Raw genomic sequence first — 15,000 nt, 5'->3', positions numbered from 1 at the left:
GAAGCTTCCTTCGATAATCTCAGCTGGTTGTCTAGAACTTGTTGTGTTACTTTAGGCCAGTTTTTTTAAAAATTCTTATTCCATTGACCTCAGAATCAGTTTTCTTTCCCTTTTCCCCGACATATCAAGTGAATTTTGGCCACTACAGGTCTGTTAAGCCATGAATACGAGATTTGGCATTAACTATTTTGCATACATGGAGGGTAAATAGTACCGAAACTAAACATTTTAAGCAAGAGCCAACACAACGTAGATTTGATTTTAGTGGTGTACCATATTTCGGCTGGCCAACCAGCCTTCTTCAGGTACAGTGAGGGTTTACATTGGATCGCTTCTATGCACATATATATAGTAAATGGATGTTGACGTAATACTGAACACAATGTGATAAAACATGACAGTTACAACAAATTTGAATTTAAATACTAAGAGTAACGGAAAAATAACGGAAATGACTCTAAATAATAAACTGAAATCTAATACGTTTCTTCGCGGATATTAAGACCGTTGGGATCAATTGTCCTGTCTTTTGAAATTAAAAAAGCTTTCCTGGCCTTACGGATCGAGTCTCTGTCAGAAAATATTTTTTCGACAGGAATCAATTGCATGTCCTTAGAGATGTTGTGGGGAGAGGAGAGGAAATGTTCTGCGACTGTAGTAGGTTTGGATTTGGTGTTAGCGTTATCTAAAGTGGCGGTGTTCATTTAAACGTCGTTTAGTTTCTCCTATGTACTGTAGATGGCATCTGTTACATTGAATCATGTAGATAAGGTTCTATTCGCGACAATCTTACCACCTCAGAACGACAGGCAATACCTCAACTTAAACAACGACAAGACATTGTAATAAAACCAGAAGACAAGGGTTCTGGTACGGTTATTATGGATAAAACCTGGTACATTGACAAATGCAACATGCAGACAACTTAACGACTCTAAATTATACCGACGCTTAAATGAAGACATCACTGTTGACATACAAAAACGAGTAACAGTATACGTAAACAGAATGTACACTGACGACTTCATTGACGAGAAGACAAAACAATACCTAATACAACGTGACGTAAAACCAGGACGTTTTTACATCCTTCCCAAAGTACACAAGCCCGGTAACACAGGACGCCCCATTGTTTCATCTAATAGTCATCCCACTGAACGCATATCCCATTTTATTGACCACCATCTTCAACCTCTTGTCCACAAACTACCATCTCATGTTAAAGACACTAACGATTTTCTCAACAAAATCCATACCATTGGCAAATTACCCTCTAAATCATTATTAGTAACACTTGACGTCTCCTCTTTATACAATAATATTCCACATAATGAAGGTATTAATGCTTGTGATCATTTTTTACGCACTGATCCTCACAACACCAATCCTACTGGCACTATTTGCGACCTCATCCGCATGATTCTTACCATGAATAACTTCACTTTTCCTGATAGCCACTACCTTCAAATCCACGGCACAGCTATGGCCACTAAAATGGCCCCCTCTTTTGCTAACCTCTTCCTCGGGCTTTTCGAAAAAAATGCTCTAAGGAACGCCCCATTTCAACCCCATACTTGGTTGAGATACATCGATGACATTTTTATGATCTGGACTGAAAGTCCGGAGAACCTTAAAATTTCCATCGATTATCTCAACAACATTCACCCTACCATAAAATTCACTAGCTCACACTCTCCCACCAATGTTCCTTTCCTTGACGTTAACGTCTCACTAACTAGTGACGGAAACATAAATACAGACCTATACACAGCTGTATACACGAAACCTACGAACAAACACCAACATTTACTTTATTCCTCCTGTCATCCTCTACACACAAAAAAGCCATTCCTTTCGGCCTAGCACTCCGCCTGCGACAAATTTCTTGTCAAACGTTTTCAACACTTGAAAGAAAAAAACCGTGCAATCATTTTGATACAGATGTATCACTTGTTTCGCGAGTAAACACGCAAAGTAACTTGATCACGGCGCCCGCTCATTTCGATGTGACCATAGGCGCCACAAGCTCAGTGTGAGCATAGCCGACAAAAATATAAGGATTGGTCAGGATTTGTATGAGAATCCCGATAAAAAGCTCAAGAAGATACTTATATGAAAAAAATCTCAATTAAAAAGCTAAACCTTATTGCCATCGTGGACAGCTTCCTTCCTGTGTGGTTATTTTCCAGATCCGACGCGATTTGGGTTTGAGCCATTTCTCAATTTTTTGGTAATCAACGGTTATAATAAAATCCCAAGGCTGGAGACTAAATTCTCAGGTGCAACCAATTTGAGTCAAATATTCCTGGATAAAATATCCCCACGGTCACAATTTCACCTCAGAATCAACTGAAAAAGATTGAACTTTCATCTCAACCCACCATCAACGCAATAACAGTCCTGCGAGCAACGTCAGGTGGTGAATATTGCAACAAAACAGCGTTCGAAGGCGGTGCTTTATCACCAAAGTGGCCACGGCTTCGACCGTTGATAACAAACTTACCCTTACTCCAGCCATGATTGCATTGACTCGTCCAATCACAGTCACGCCTCCTTCGTGTTGACAAAGTTCAAACACATTCGCGAAGTCGGCTTGGGCTGGCTTCAGTAAATCCAGCCACAAAATATTCGTAGCACAATATCCTACGCGAACAAAGTTTATTTGCGTGTTAATATATATTCCTTGAAGGCTTGCTCCCACTGAGCTTGGGGCGCCTGTGCTGATGGCAAAATATCTTATTCTCGATCGACCGTCCTGAAAACTTCCTTCTGCTCTTCCTAAAAACTGTGTATCAACATTTATTTTGTACCTCTGCATCAATATTTGTTTTGCATAAAGCAGGCTAACAAAATCTGTACCTTGCTTAGTTCGCATTTTTGAGTGTTAAAATAAAATTTTCGGTTCTATGTTTCTGTTACAAACTACTATATTTTTGAAGTCACCCATCCAAATACTAACCGCGCTGGACAGGGGGGATTAACTTCAGTGAACTTACTTCAGTGATATACTGTACCAAAACAATAATATCGTGTACTATTAGAGCTACATATTACGCAAAGACAACTTGAATCTCCTGGAACACAAAACGCAGCTCACTTGACAATATGGAATAAAGCGCTGTGTTACTGCACTACCACACGTACGCACTGCGTGCCTATTTTTTTTTACATGTTTGCGGCCATAGATTAGTGTGGATTGTGAACCTTTGGAATCTGATGTAATCTTTGGGAACGTTAAGCCTATTGGACTTGTAGGATGCTTACCATTTTGCCAAATAGTCCGGACTGAATGATTGTTGCATAAAGGTAAGCGATTTTCCGAATTTATTGACCAACCGGGTGAGACTGGCGCTTACTATTTCCAACCCGGCATTCTATCCCGCATATTTACTCGATCTCGTGAGAAAGGGCCTGGAAACGGAACGATCCTGGCAAATGGTAAGGGCATTTTCCCACATTCCATTCCCAACGGAAAAAGAGGACTAGCTCTATCTCTGCCTTTCCATTTGACCTCAAACCGAAATTTCTGGATTTTTTGGCTAAATGGTAAGTACCCTTTGATTCTTTCTCTCGATCTCTCGCATTACGATCAATCCCTCTCGAATACAGTCATTTTGGTCATACAATCTCAAATCACGTGCATTGTCACAGTTCCGGTCGTAGTTCCTACAAAGGGTTCTTACATTCGACCATGAGTACAAAATCTCTAACAAGACAAAGAAACAAAGCCCACTTTCCTTCAGCTATTTTGAGCACACTTAACAGAATAGGTTTGGATAAATTCTGCCGGCAGAATTTCGAGCAGAATAAGCGATTTTCGAGAGCACTTATCCAACCTACTCACCACGTGACAAATTTTTCGGCAAAAAAAGATAGCTGCGTGATGGCGATACACATTCCAGGTGAGGTGATAAAAAATCACGGAGGCAGAAGTCTGCAAGTCTGCAGTCTGCATTTGTCTCACACTGTAATATTCAAATAAATTCAAATAATATTCAAATAATATTCAACAAATAGCCTGTAATATTGTTGTGCTGGAAAAGATGGTAAGGGTGCTCTCCATTATTGATGAAGAATATCCTTTTGTTACCCTCATAGTAAAAAAGAAAAGGAGAAGATAAATTGAAGGTATAGGTTCGGAGGATGAAAACACCTGGGATCACTGCCTCGCCTCCGTCAGCGTGATTGGTCATCACACCCAAAACCTTGCAAAGGACCCCGGACACCAAAGGCTATTTAATATAGCTTTATATTCTGGGGCAACACGACCATAGATTCCAAGTGATGTAAGACACAATTAGACAGATAGATATACCTTTATTTATACACGATGCTGAGTGTTTGAGGCAGTACAGCTTATGTGGTCGTGTTTCCATAAATTCTACCTAACTAAATCAATACACAAAATGGAAGTGAAATTCCTTAAGACACATTCTGTAATAGACCTAAATTGTGGTTGAAGAATAAAGATTGAGCCTTGCACAACCAAGTTGCACGCCGGTGCTGAGCCCATAAAGAGAAATTTGGCTTTCTGAGATTCGTTTGGATTGGAATGAAATCCTTCGCATTCATGCCGTTGAGGGAATTGAGTCTCAGCTAAAGTCACTCAACAGTTCCCGAGCAGCGCTACTCCAGTCTTCGCTGCCTCCCTTCTCTAGAGTTGGGCCCTTTTTTTGTCATGCTACCGTTACGATATCAAATGCAAGCCATTAAGAGACATTCCCAATGCTGGTACCCTATCCAGGTTCCCACTCGATTTTCAACATGATGCAGGTGTTGAAAACCCAGTTTCCATGTGGTCAGTCACTCACCCAGCAAATCAATCGACACCCTGTTAAGACTCAGCAGGTTAGGGTCAGGTTCACTAGACCCTCTCCAAGGTATTGACCCTCGCACACCATCTCACACAGCAGTCGAACGAGGCTGTCTGATGTGGGGAATGAGAGTTGCATCCCCCCAAACCTGAGAGATCCAATTATAGAGGAGCTCCATTGGTCTCATCCAGTGGTTGCCAGAGTCAATGGCCCGAAGTCATGTCTGGTAGCCAACGTTAAATGCTGACCTTGCGACCACATCCCGTCAATGACTACAATGCATCAAGATGCATAATGAACCACCTACAGGACCTCTAATTCTTTAGATATGCATATGGCCATCTGCCCCAGGGAATAAAATCAATATTTCGCTACATGTGACGAAAGGCACAACCTCATCGTTGTAGACACATATTCCAGTGGACTGAGGTGGTTGGACCTATGATAAGCACCACCTCAGCAACTACTATCAGTGCCCTGTCCAAGCTATTCAATAGATACGGTTACCTTGAACAGATCGTAGTGATAATGGGCCACTTTTTCAGTCTGAAGAATACCCCAAAGCAAAATGGTATAGAGCGTGTGCTTGTGTCAGCCTATTACCCTGCTGCCAATAGCCAAGCCAAAAGGTTTGTTCAAACGTTCATGAAGTTCTTCACTTTACTTCATTCGTTACGTCAGCGTATCCAGAAATTCCTTATTTATTGCTGCACCCAGAATGCCACAACAGATGCCACACCTTAAAACTGTTTCTTCAGAGAAAGCTTCGTAAAATTATCTCATTACTTTATCCTTTCCTGACATCCGTCGGCATGTTGCTCACAACCAAGCCAAGATGAAGTTTTACCATGACCGCTACTTCAAAGCAAGGACAATCTCTTCTGGTGACAGAGTTCTATCCGGAGATTACCTTTCCAAGCCTTTGGCAGACAGGAACCGTTGTGAACCAAACGGCACATGTCTCGTTTTGTGTTCAGTTAGATGATGGCCGAATTTGGCATCCTCACATTGATATGACCTGGATACAACTTCTGAGCCATACATCAGAAAGTTTTCCCAGTACCCCCAGAATCTTCAACTCGGGCAGGGCTTCCAGATCCTCCTAACTGTCAAACAGGCCCTGAACCTTTAATGTTAGCAGAGCTTCCGAAGCCTTCCAAGATTCCACTAAGAATTTTTCCCAACCATCCCCTCGTTCAACATCGCAAAAATACCCCCTCTTTCACTCAAATGACGCCAGTTGTGTTCGTGAGGTCGTAATCAGTTTAATTAAACCAAAGATCACACTCCTCTGCCAATCTTGCTGTTTCCTGCTGTTCTTTTTTTCTTCATCCTGTAATGTCGTCTTGCCAGGGTTTTCTAGATCTTCCACCTTTCCTCTCAAGTGGTACATTCCTTTGGATAATTGTTTCTTCTTGTCTTCCTTTCCTTGTAACATGGTCGAACATTTTCATCTTCCTAGTCGGTGTATGGCTTAACATCGTCCGCTTTGATTATATAATCTCTAGTACCCATTAAATTGTTCCATGATCTTTCCATGACACTCTAAAGAGTTTTCGGTAACACCATATTTCAAACGCCTGTAATTTCTCCGTTTCTCAGCTGTTATTGGAAAGGCAAGAGCTCTTTGCCAAATTCAGCTTAGGTTTTGTACTGTAGCTCTTACTGACCATATCCACTCTTCTCTGAATCTGAAGTGACATGTTTGCTTCTATTCAAAACTCTTGTGGCTCGAGCCTTACCTTTACATAACTGAAATACTTTGTTTCGCCCAATTTGAAAAAAAAAATGTTTTCATAAAATGGGTTGTATAAGTAATGATATATTGGTAATATCTGGAGAAGAAAAGTTGGTACCCCTTTCTCCCTGTAAACAATTTGCTCTCTATATCCCGTACGAGGCGAATGAAGGATTGTGAAAAATATGGAAAGACATACATGTTGATTTAGGGTCATGAATATCACAGTTCAAAATGCGTCCCTCATATATTTTACATTTATCAGGTTTTTTATCGTCTTCTTAAGAGCCTGTGGAACGACCCTTCATCGGGTGGATTTCTTATATTTGAAACGGTTTCAACTTGCCGCTTTGTGAGTTCCCTTCTAAATCGGCTTGCTTGCCGGCAACACTCTTCTTGCACCGAAAATTTTCTCTCTACCAAAAAACACGAGACCCTATTTTACAGACTAATTAACAATTAGCTCACGAGGCGAAGCCGATGGGCTATTGACCTGTGGCACTTGAGGGCGAAGGGTCTAATTGTTTTAGGACCAACCAACTAGTCGGACAGAAAGGCAATAATAAAGTTAGCAAATGCAAGTTAAAGAAATATTTAAGGACGGTGCCTCCTAATTCAAAGGTATTTTTGCGCAGTTTACTGACTATGCGGGAAAAGCAGATCTTAACAAGTGTTATTGAAATCCAAAAAGAAAATTGGGGGTAACCACGCATTTGTCGAAGATAATTAATCAACAATATTTGTAAAAAGATTTAAAATACAAAGCAATGTATGGCGTTCTTTTCCAAATTGAAGCTTAATTATTTCTGAAAAATGCACGGTTACCCCCAGTTTTCTTTTTGGATACCAAGAGCACTTGCTAACTTCTGCTTTCTCCGCATAGTTTTGAACCGCGCAAAAATATCCCTGTATTAATAAGCATCACCCATAGGAAATCCGAGTATCTTGAGATGCGCAATAACAATAGTAGGCACCGTCCTTAATTGAGAATTAAACGAAAGAAAGCGTCACGCTTTTCGCTACTCGAGGACTATTACCAATAGTCCTCTAGTAGCGTAGCCAATCACAATGCAGAATTTGCATTAGTCCACTCGTTGAGTGATACTAATATGTATTTTAGCAATTGTCTCTTATAGATACACAATTCAGGTGCCGGCTCCAACGGGATTCGAACCTATGACTTCTGTGATGCCGGCGTCTAAATAATGGCGAATCTACGTTGCCTGGGCCCGGTTGTTCAAAAGCCGATTAACGCTAATCCCAGATTAAAAATTAACCAAGGAGTTTATTTCTCTACTCCCAAATGCTGTTCAACACTGATGTTCGGCAAAACTTTACAGTAGAAGAGGTCAATCTTGAAAACAAAAATAAGCAAACGAAACTTTCACGAAAAAGTTAAAAACATGAAACAAAAGTTTACGCTAATCCTGGATTAAGTTAATCGGCTTTCCAACAACCGGGCCCTGGTGTGTAAACAATGGCGAATCTGCAATGACAATTTATCAGTATTCTCAAATATGTTAAAACTCCATTGGCACAACTCAGGTTTTTTACAATTCTCAAATGTGCGGAAAAAGCAATTGCAAACAAACGGATTACCACATAAAGTTTTCACAAAAAAAGGGAAATACAGAATTAAACATTTATTACAGAATACCTCTTAATACAAATTTAAGAAAAGGCTTCATCTATTTGAGCATTATTCATAAACTAAGATAAGAGATACAAACGAAACCAAAGCTACAAGTGCATACGACAAAAACAACATTGAAACCAAGAATGAGAGAATGTTAAATACTTTCTTTTTATTTTCGTCTGCTGATTTATCTCAATGGTATTATATGAACCCTACATCAAGCGATCCTTTTGGAGCTTCCAAAATTAGAATATCTCCGATAAAACCCGATGGTTCTTCTTCTTTCTCAGTTTTAACTTCTGTTTTAACTTCAACTTTTGGTGTCGATTGGTCCGCCTCTTCAACTTCACATCCTTCGGAACCTGTTTACGGGCAAAAAAAAAAAAATTTTGTTCTTCCTTATTCAAAAAAATAAAAAGACATTTAACAGGGGGACCCAACGTCAATTTTCGGAAAATATCTGTTCGGAAGACGATTTGAGATCTCGAATTTTCGGAACATTTGTTGTCAAATTTCTTGCTTGCCTGCCTGTCCTAGGATTTTCGAGCATCTAAAAGATGGTATAATTGCCCATTTTTAACGGATTTTTATCCTAAAAAGGTCTCCTAGAATTTTCGGGAGCCTTTTTTCTGGCTGAAATTTTCGAAAAGGTAACTTTTGATCCCTATAATTTTCGGATCACTAGACTTTCAACTAGGAAATCCGAGCAGATGAAAAATTTTAGGGTATAAAAATATGCCTCTATCTACCGTTTAAATACTAAAATACGTTTAACAATGCTATGTCTAGGTGGTTTTGAACTATATTCTCGTTGGGTGCCCCTGATTTTAAAGTTGCACAATGTTAGTCTGCACGGATTAAGATTCGAAATATCTTAGCGAATCAAGAGAAGTACTCTAGCACGTTAAGAAAGTAGTGAACAATTGACTGAAACCTTACAGACTGCAAGGACGAAACTGGTTGCCGTTTACGAAGCGTAGTGAATTTGGAATACTAAAGACAAACACAGTAGATGGTCAGAGCTGGTTCTAAAACTGGATTATGAACATTTAAGGTAATTCCCTGGTTTTGCATTGCGCAACCCTACTGCGCATAATTTCTTGCGTCGCTGGCGCGAGCAGTAGCGAGGGCACATTGATAAAATGGCGGATTTTCATATTTCATACATTTTTTTTATTTCATATGTTTGCTGAGAACACTCTCTTCATGGAGTAGTGAAAAAATGAGCAAAAATCTATGGCCAGTTTTTTTGGCAATTTGATAAAATTGTACAGAAGTAGCCATTTACGAGTCGAACAGCCCACATTGAAGTTAAATCTATTTTGGGGTGTTTTAACACTTAAAAGTAGTCACAAAAGCATTCAAGGATACTTTCCAGTTACGTATTTGAATTAACCATGGAATGACACCTTGCTCTGCGTTATACGTTGGATTACATTTATAAAATCGAAATAAATTGGTGCGCAGTAATTGCCAAAGTAGCTCAAATAGCCGTATTTCTTTCTTCGAGATCTTGTTTTTCAAATAAATTCACGCAATTTTCAGATGAGGGAAAATCACAAAGCAAGTCAGGCTTCCGTCATCAGGATGTATAGGGCGTAAAACCGTTCGAGATATTTATCCTTACTTATGAAAATCATAAGTAACCTAAAATTACCTTTGATACTGTCATCAGATGGTGGTATGCCACACAGTACTTGATAGTGTGCCTTATCAAACTTGCTGATCTGGAGTCGAGTTGACACCTTGGCTTTCCATCCACAGAATATCAACTGGCATCCTATAGTATCCTGTGCTTTGCTAAAAGTTATGATATTATATTTGTCAATTAAATTAATTGTAAATAGCACATTTGTATTGCATCGGTACCAATAAAGATTGTTGTTGCTGTATAAAATGTTGTTGTTGTTTGTCCGTGGATACGACGAGGACCTTATGGAGGAGTGAAAGTGAAGATAATGATGATGATAAGGGTGATGATGATGATAACGATGCCAATTTTGGACTTTGGAGGACGGCGTTGGGCATGCGAAGCGGATGCGATGTGAAATCGAAACTTGCGATTGCTGCAGGGTTTTGAATTCAAGAATAGACACTAACCTGTAAGGTCCACTGGGATCATAAAGATACACAATGCAGCCTTGTCCTGAAAACCAACCAGATACAAACAAAAACTCACACTTCACATAAATTATTAAAGCACAAATACTTTTTAGAGTGTAATTTTAAGCCTTATCTAAATTTCAATAAAATCCATCGGAGCCTTAGCCCGTGTGATAGAAGTGGGCCCGACTAGACCGGATTAGATCACCGTTGCTCTACCGACTAAACTACAAGGTCAGGCCAGAGTAGGCCGTGGGTATTCGAGAAGTTATCATTCCACTATTACGCCATTTTACCATATTTGGTTAAGACAACGCGCAAAAATATGAGACGGTAATACACTGTAGCGTCCCGGTTTGACCGGTTTAGAACAGAGCAAAAACGGACGAAACAAGGGTTTTTTATTGAAAGAAATTGTTTTCAACACGATGCAAAGCCTGAGAAGTTAGCTTGTCATCGCTTGTCACTCGTTTCTTCGTTTATCCATTCAAGTAAAGGACATTCGAATGGTTTCATCTGTGTTGTTTTCGTCAATCGCACGCGTCTTATTAGGCAATTGATACGATTCTCCGTCAGTGCAGGAAAAAGACAAAATAGCGTAATATTGGAATAATAAATCCCTTATTGAATAGTTTAACATATACTACGTGAAGACATTTTGCTCGGTGCTCGTATTTTTCCTCGACGCAACTCGGAAAATATCCGCGCGTATTCTATGTTAAACCACTCAATGCTTACGGTGTATTTATTTCACGGCAATGAACATGCAATAGTAACAACATGAGGTACGTTTTTACAAACATTAACCATGTAGCACTTATGTTTTACAGAGAGGTATCCATCAGAGTGTAATTTGAAGTACTCGAACTTTCAAAACGTAAACCTTCTCATAACTGGTCAGAGTTACAAGTAAGATACTTTGTCTGTCGTTGCGTGGCGTGCGTTTCTTGTCCTCTCGTTACTTGTAAGTTGAGCAAAGTTTGTTTGGTCAACACATTTAAACTAGTGGTGCTGTTCTTTAAGGAATCCCAGTATGAATTAACAGCCTATCAAAGGAAGACCACCACACAAGGTTTGGTCGAAACCAATTGTTTAAAACTAAATCAATGAATTCAAACCTTCAATCTTATTAAACTGCTCCCTTGTTGTACTTGAAAACTGATCACAAAATGGCCTGTCCTGGGTCAAGAGGGTTATGACATCTTCCTGAGTTATTGATACTTTTCGCTTGCTTATAAATGGCACCATCGCTTCAATACCCTATTATAGGATTTAACAGATCATACATATTTAAGTACAATGTATGTGATGGCGTGAAACCATCAAGAACCACGCAAGCCTCTATATCAAGTTCAAGCGTAAATTTTATTTTTTTGATTCATGCTCATCATACCTCCTGCATTAGTCTGAAAGCACAGCTGACATTGTCATTCTCTGCACGGGCAATAACCTTCATTCCTGTGTTTATAACCTGTGACAAATATCTAATAATCAACACCTAACCAATTTTCCATTTAATGGCAACCTAAAAGATGTTTAAGTGCAATTTTGTCTCAATTGCCAAATTGTGCTAAAAAGAGCTTATCAAGTTTTCTGCGAGGTAAGGGTAAAATGAGAGCCACGGAACAATGGCTGGAAGTATCATGCTACTTTGGAACTCAGTTTGACAAATAATCATCAAAAACTAGGAAAGTGCAAAGAAAGCGAATCAAATTGGATTCAAATCGCGCCAACAAATTCTGACATACCATTTATACTTTTCTTGTTTATGAACTTACCTTGTGATTGTTATCAACCATTCCCATTACATCTTTCACTGCTTTAGACACGAGATAAACATTCCTTTTCTTTCCAAAAACAGATCGCACAAATAGCTGGCTGACTGGGAAAGAATCATTAATGCCGTAGAATTCCCTGACAATACCAAAAACTTTGTGTTATTTTACGACTGCATTCATTATTAACTTTTCATTTATTTTGAAATTTGTTTCCATTGATTTACAAGGGTAACGGATATTACAAATTAGGATTTCAAAACAGAAGAAAACTTGATTGATGATACCAGTTCAAATCAGGCAAAGAGAAACTTGCCACTTGAATCACCAATAAAACCAATCTTGACCCCTGAGTTCTTCTCTCGATTGAGGGAGAAAGGAGCGCTGTCTTCTCATTGGTTTTCGTGAAAAACAATCAAAAGCGTCTCTAATTGGTGCGTTCATGATAGCACGAGGAGTGAGCAGGCGCCGTAAGGTTCAAATAGCCAATTTTTGGCCATAAGAACCCTACGGCGCATGTTCTCCTACACAGAGTTTCCCAGAGCCTTAGGGCGATCCGAGGCTCTGGTGACGAGAATGCAATAAAATAAGTTAAAAAGTAAAGGGGATTAATCGAATTAACAGGAACTTTTGTAGTTACTTTATTGAAGGCCAGTGCTCGTCATCATCTTTAAGAAACACAAATGGATCCTCTTTGAACCCTTTCACTTCCTTTTTGACCCTTTTTCTTGGAGGTTCCACACTACAAAAAAATCATTCACTGAGGCAATTAAATCAAACACAACAACGGCAACTCACTATGACGTCATCTTTGTAGATAACAGCCAAAAATGTTTAACGTATACAAATGACATGTAATAAAAAAAAAGAACGACGTTTTGACAGCGCTTCGGTAATTCTCAAAATTGCAAGTAACAAATTAACAAATATATAGTAGAGGTGTAAACGTATCTAATTATTTACATAATATAAGAATGTTAAAAATGTGAGAAAAGAAATAACTAATTACATACAAGAAACAAAATGTCAACAATGAACCATAAAGTACAATAAGAAAAATATTTTTTAAATACTTTCAAATAGTGTAAAAATACTTAAACAATCTTTTACGATACATTTTTGACATTTTATTTCTTGTATGCAATTAGTTATTTCTTTTTTCACATTTTTAACATTTTATATTATGTAAATATTAAGCAACGTTTACACATCTACTTTTTATATTTTAATTTGTTATTTACAATACTAAAACTTGAGAATGGCGGAAGCGCGGTCAAAACGTCCCTTTTATTACCCGTCATTTTCACCTTCAGATCTCTTGAAAAACCTCTCTTATTAAGCAAAAAATTGTTATGGCAATAAATGACAAGAACACTAAACAATGTCTTTAAATTGGCTCCAAAGGTAACACTTAACTAAGGAGGCTCAAACCAGCTTCAACACTTCCAAGAAACTGCCATTCAAACGGATTGACTCTTGTGTCACCAACAGCTATGTTATGGGTACCACGTAAAACCAAAATAATATTATTATGCAGCAGTGTTACACGTAAGAATGCTTACAGGAAAACAACATCATGGGGCGCAGAGCGTAGCTCATGATGTCAATAAGGAAAACTTTCCATCTGCTATATTTTTAAATATCTACCGGGCATATAAATCTTATGTCTTCAGTCCATTACTCATATAAATAAAATAATAATAAGAAAAAGTACGTGAATAAATAAAATTAAAAAAATATATACACATTTATGTATATATATATATATATATATAAAAGGTGGGAATTACTATAGATGTAAAAACATCAAAAATGTAAGGAATGTTCATAGTTCTGAAGATTGCTACCATTTCAGTTCTATGTTTATCTAAGAAAGGTTAAAATTAGATAAATACTTCTCTGAATCAGAAAGAGAAAGCTACAAATACATCTTAAAAGTGCGGGCAATGTTCAATGTCCAAGAGATAACTGCTTTCTGCATCCACGACAGAACCACTTTCCCCCTTTCCCCAAACAGCTCTGTAATAGTATCGTCAACATCCCTCGACCATCCTCCTAAGACGTCAATAATGATATTATGCTGCTTGATTTTAGTTCCCATCTAAGGGGACCATACTTGATGGTTTTCTCCTCATCCTTCTTTGATCTGTTATCTATCCATGGGCAACTCATCTCAACTGTATGTACCACCTTCTCTTTGTGATCTATGAATCTTGCATCAACACGGTTTTGTCGTACATGGCTGTGTTCAGTATAAACTAGGATATCCCAAAATACTTGGGACTCTGGAGACTCGTAGAGAGGCTTCGGAGTTACTGGTGAGTACCATAGTGGTGTAGTACTCACTGTTCCCTCCACTCTGATCATTTTGAAGAATAGCATTTGCAGGGCAGCATTGTGCCTCAGCAGGTACTTATTTTGTGCTAATGCACAAACACGAACAGCCAGCTAGAACATGTGGGAGGCTCTCAGGTGCTTTACCACATAACCTACAGTAGCTGTCATCACTTCTAGTGGTGTGAGTTTTCAGTGAATAATACAACTTGCTGGCATCAGTTGCTCATAAAGTTCCATAATTCCGGCGATTACATGCATTGGCGCTGTCTGCCAATCTGTTAGCCAAGCAAAACGTACATTCTTATTCAGGAGCCCAACATACTTTCATATATCATCCCTGCAATCTACCCTCTTTAACCGCATGTTGCCAGCGCCTTTGAATTGCAATCTTCAAGCATTTTTTGAGGCTCTCCTGTGGAACATCTTGACCGGTCTTGTCTCGACACTTTGGATCTGGAAAGCTGAGCTCTAAAGAGATGCCCATATCCTCTGCATTCGCCCTCACTTCCTTGACCAGTGACTGGTGGACCTCTTCAGCTGCTTTCTCCTCGAATTCTCTTACTAGTTGCAAAGTAGGGTCGCTGTTGCTATAAATCT

At 38.9% G+C, this 15,000-nt stretch overlaps 1 protein-coding gene across 3 annotated transcripts in view; it reads right to left on the bottom strand.

Annotated features, from left to right (window-relative positions):
- Window positions 1-8,180: 8,180 nt before the first annotated feature.
- LOC137998943 (RNA cytosine-C(5)-methyltransferase NSUN2-like) overlaps window positions 8,181-15,000 on the bottom strand; it is a 33,309-nt gene continuing 26,489 nt past the window's right edge. For all 3 annotated transcript variants that reach the window (XM_068844786.1, XM_068844799.1, XM_068844792.1), the window contains 7 exons: window positions 12,707-12,808; window positions 12,070-12,205; window positions 11,685-11,762; window positions 11,410-11,551; window positions 10,289-10,334; window positions 9,846-9,988; window positions 8,181-8,550 (listed from right to left, as the gene is read on the bottom strand). In XM_068844786.1, the coding sequence (XP_068700887.1) occupies window positions 8,390-8,550; window positions 9,846-9,988; window positions 10,289-10,334; window positions 11,410-11,551; window positions 11,685-11,762; window positions 12,070-12,205; window positions 12,707-12,808 (808 nt within the window). In that variant the 3' untranslated portion in view covers window positions 8,181-8,389. The remainder of the gene's footprint in view (window positions 8,551-9,845; window positions 9,989-10,288; window positions 10,335-11,409; window positions 11,552-11,684; window positions 11,763-12,069; window positions 12,206-12,706; window positions 12,809-15,000) is intronic.

This window comes from Montipora foliosa, chromosome 1 (genome assembly GCF_036669935.1).
Source record: "Montipora foliosa isolate CH-2021 chromosome 1, ASM3666993v2, whole genome shotgun sequence".
Classification (NCBI taxonomy): Eukaryota; Metazoa; Cnidaria; class Anthozoa; order Scleractinia; family Acroporidae; genus Montipora; species Montipora foliosa.
Note: the sequence above shows the minus strand (reverse complement) of the source record. Positions and strands in the feature narration are given on the sequence as shown.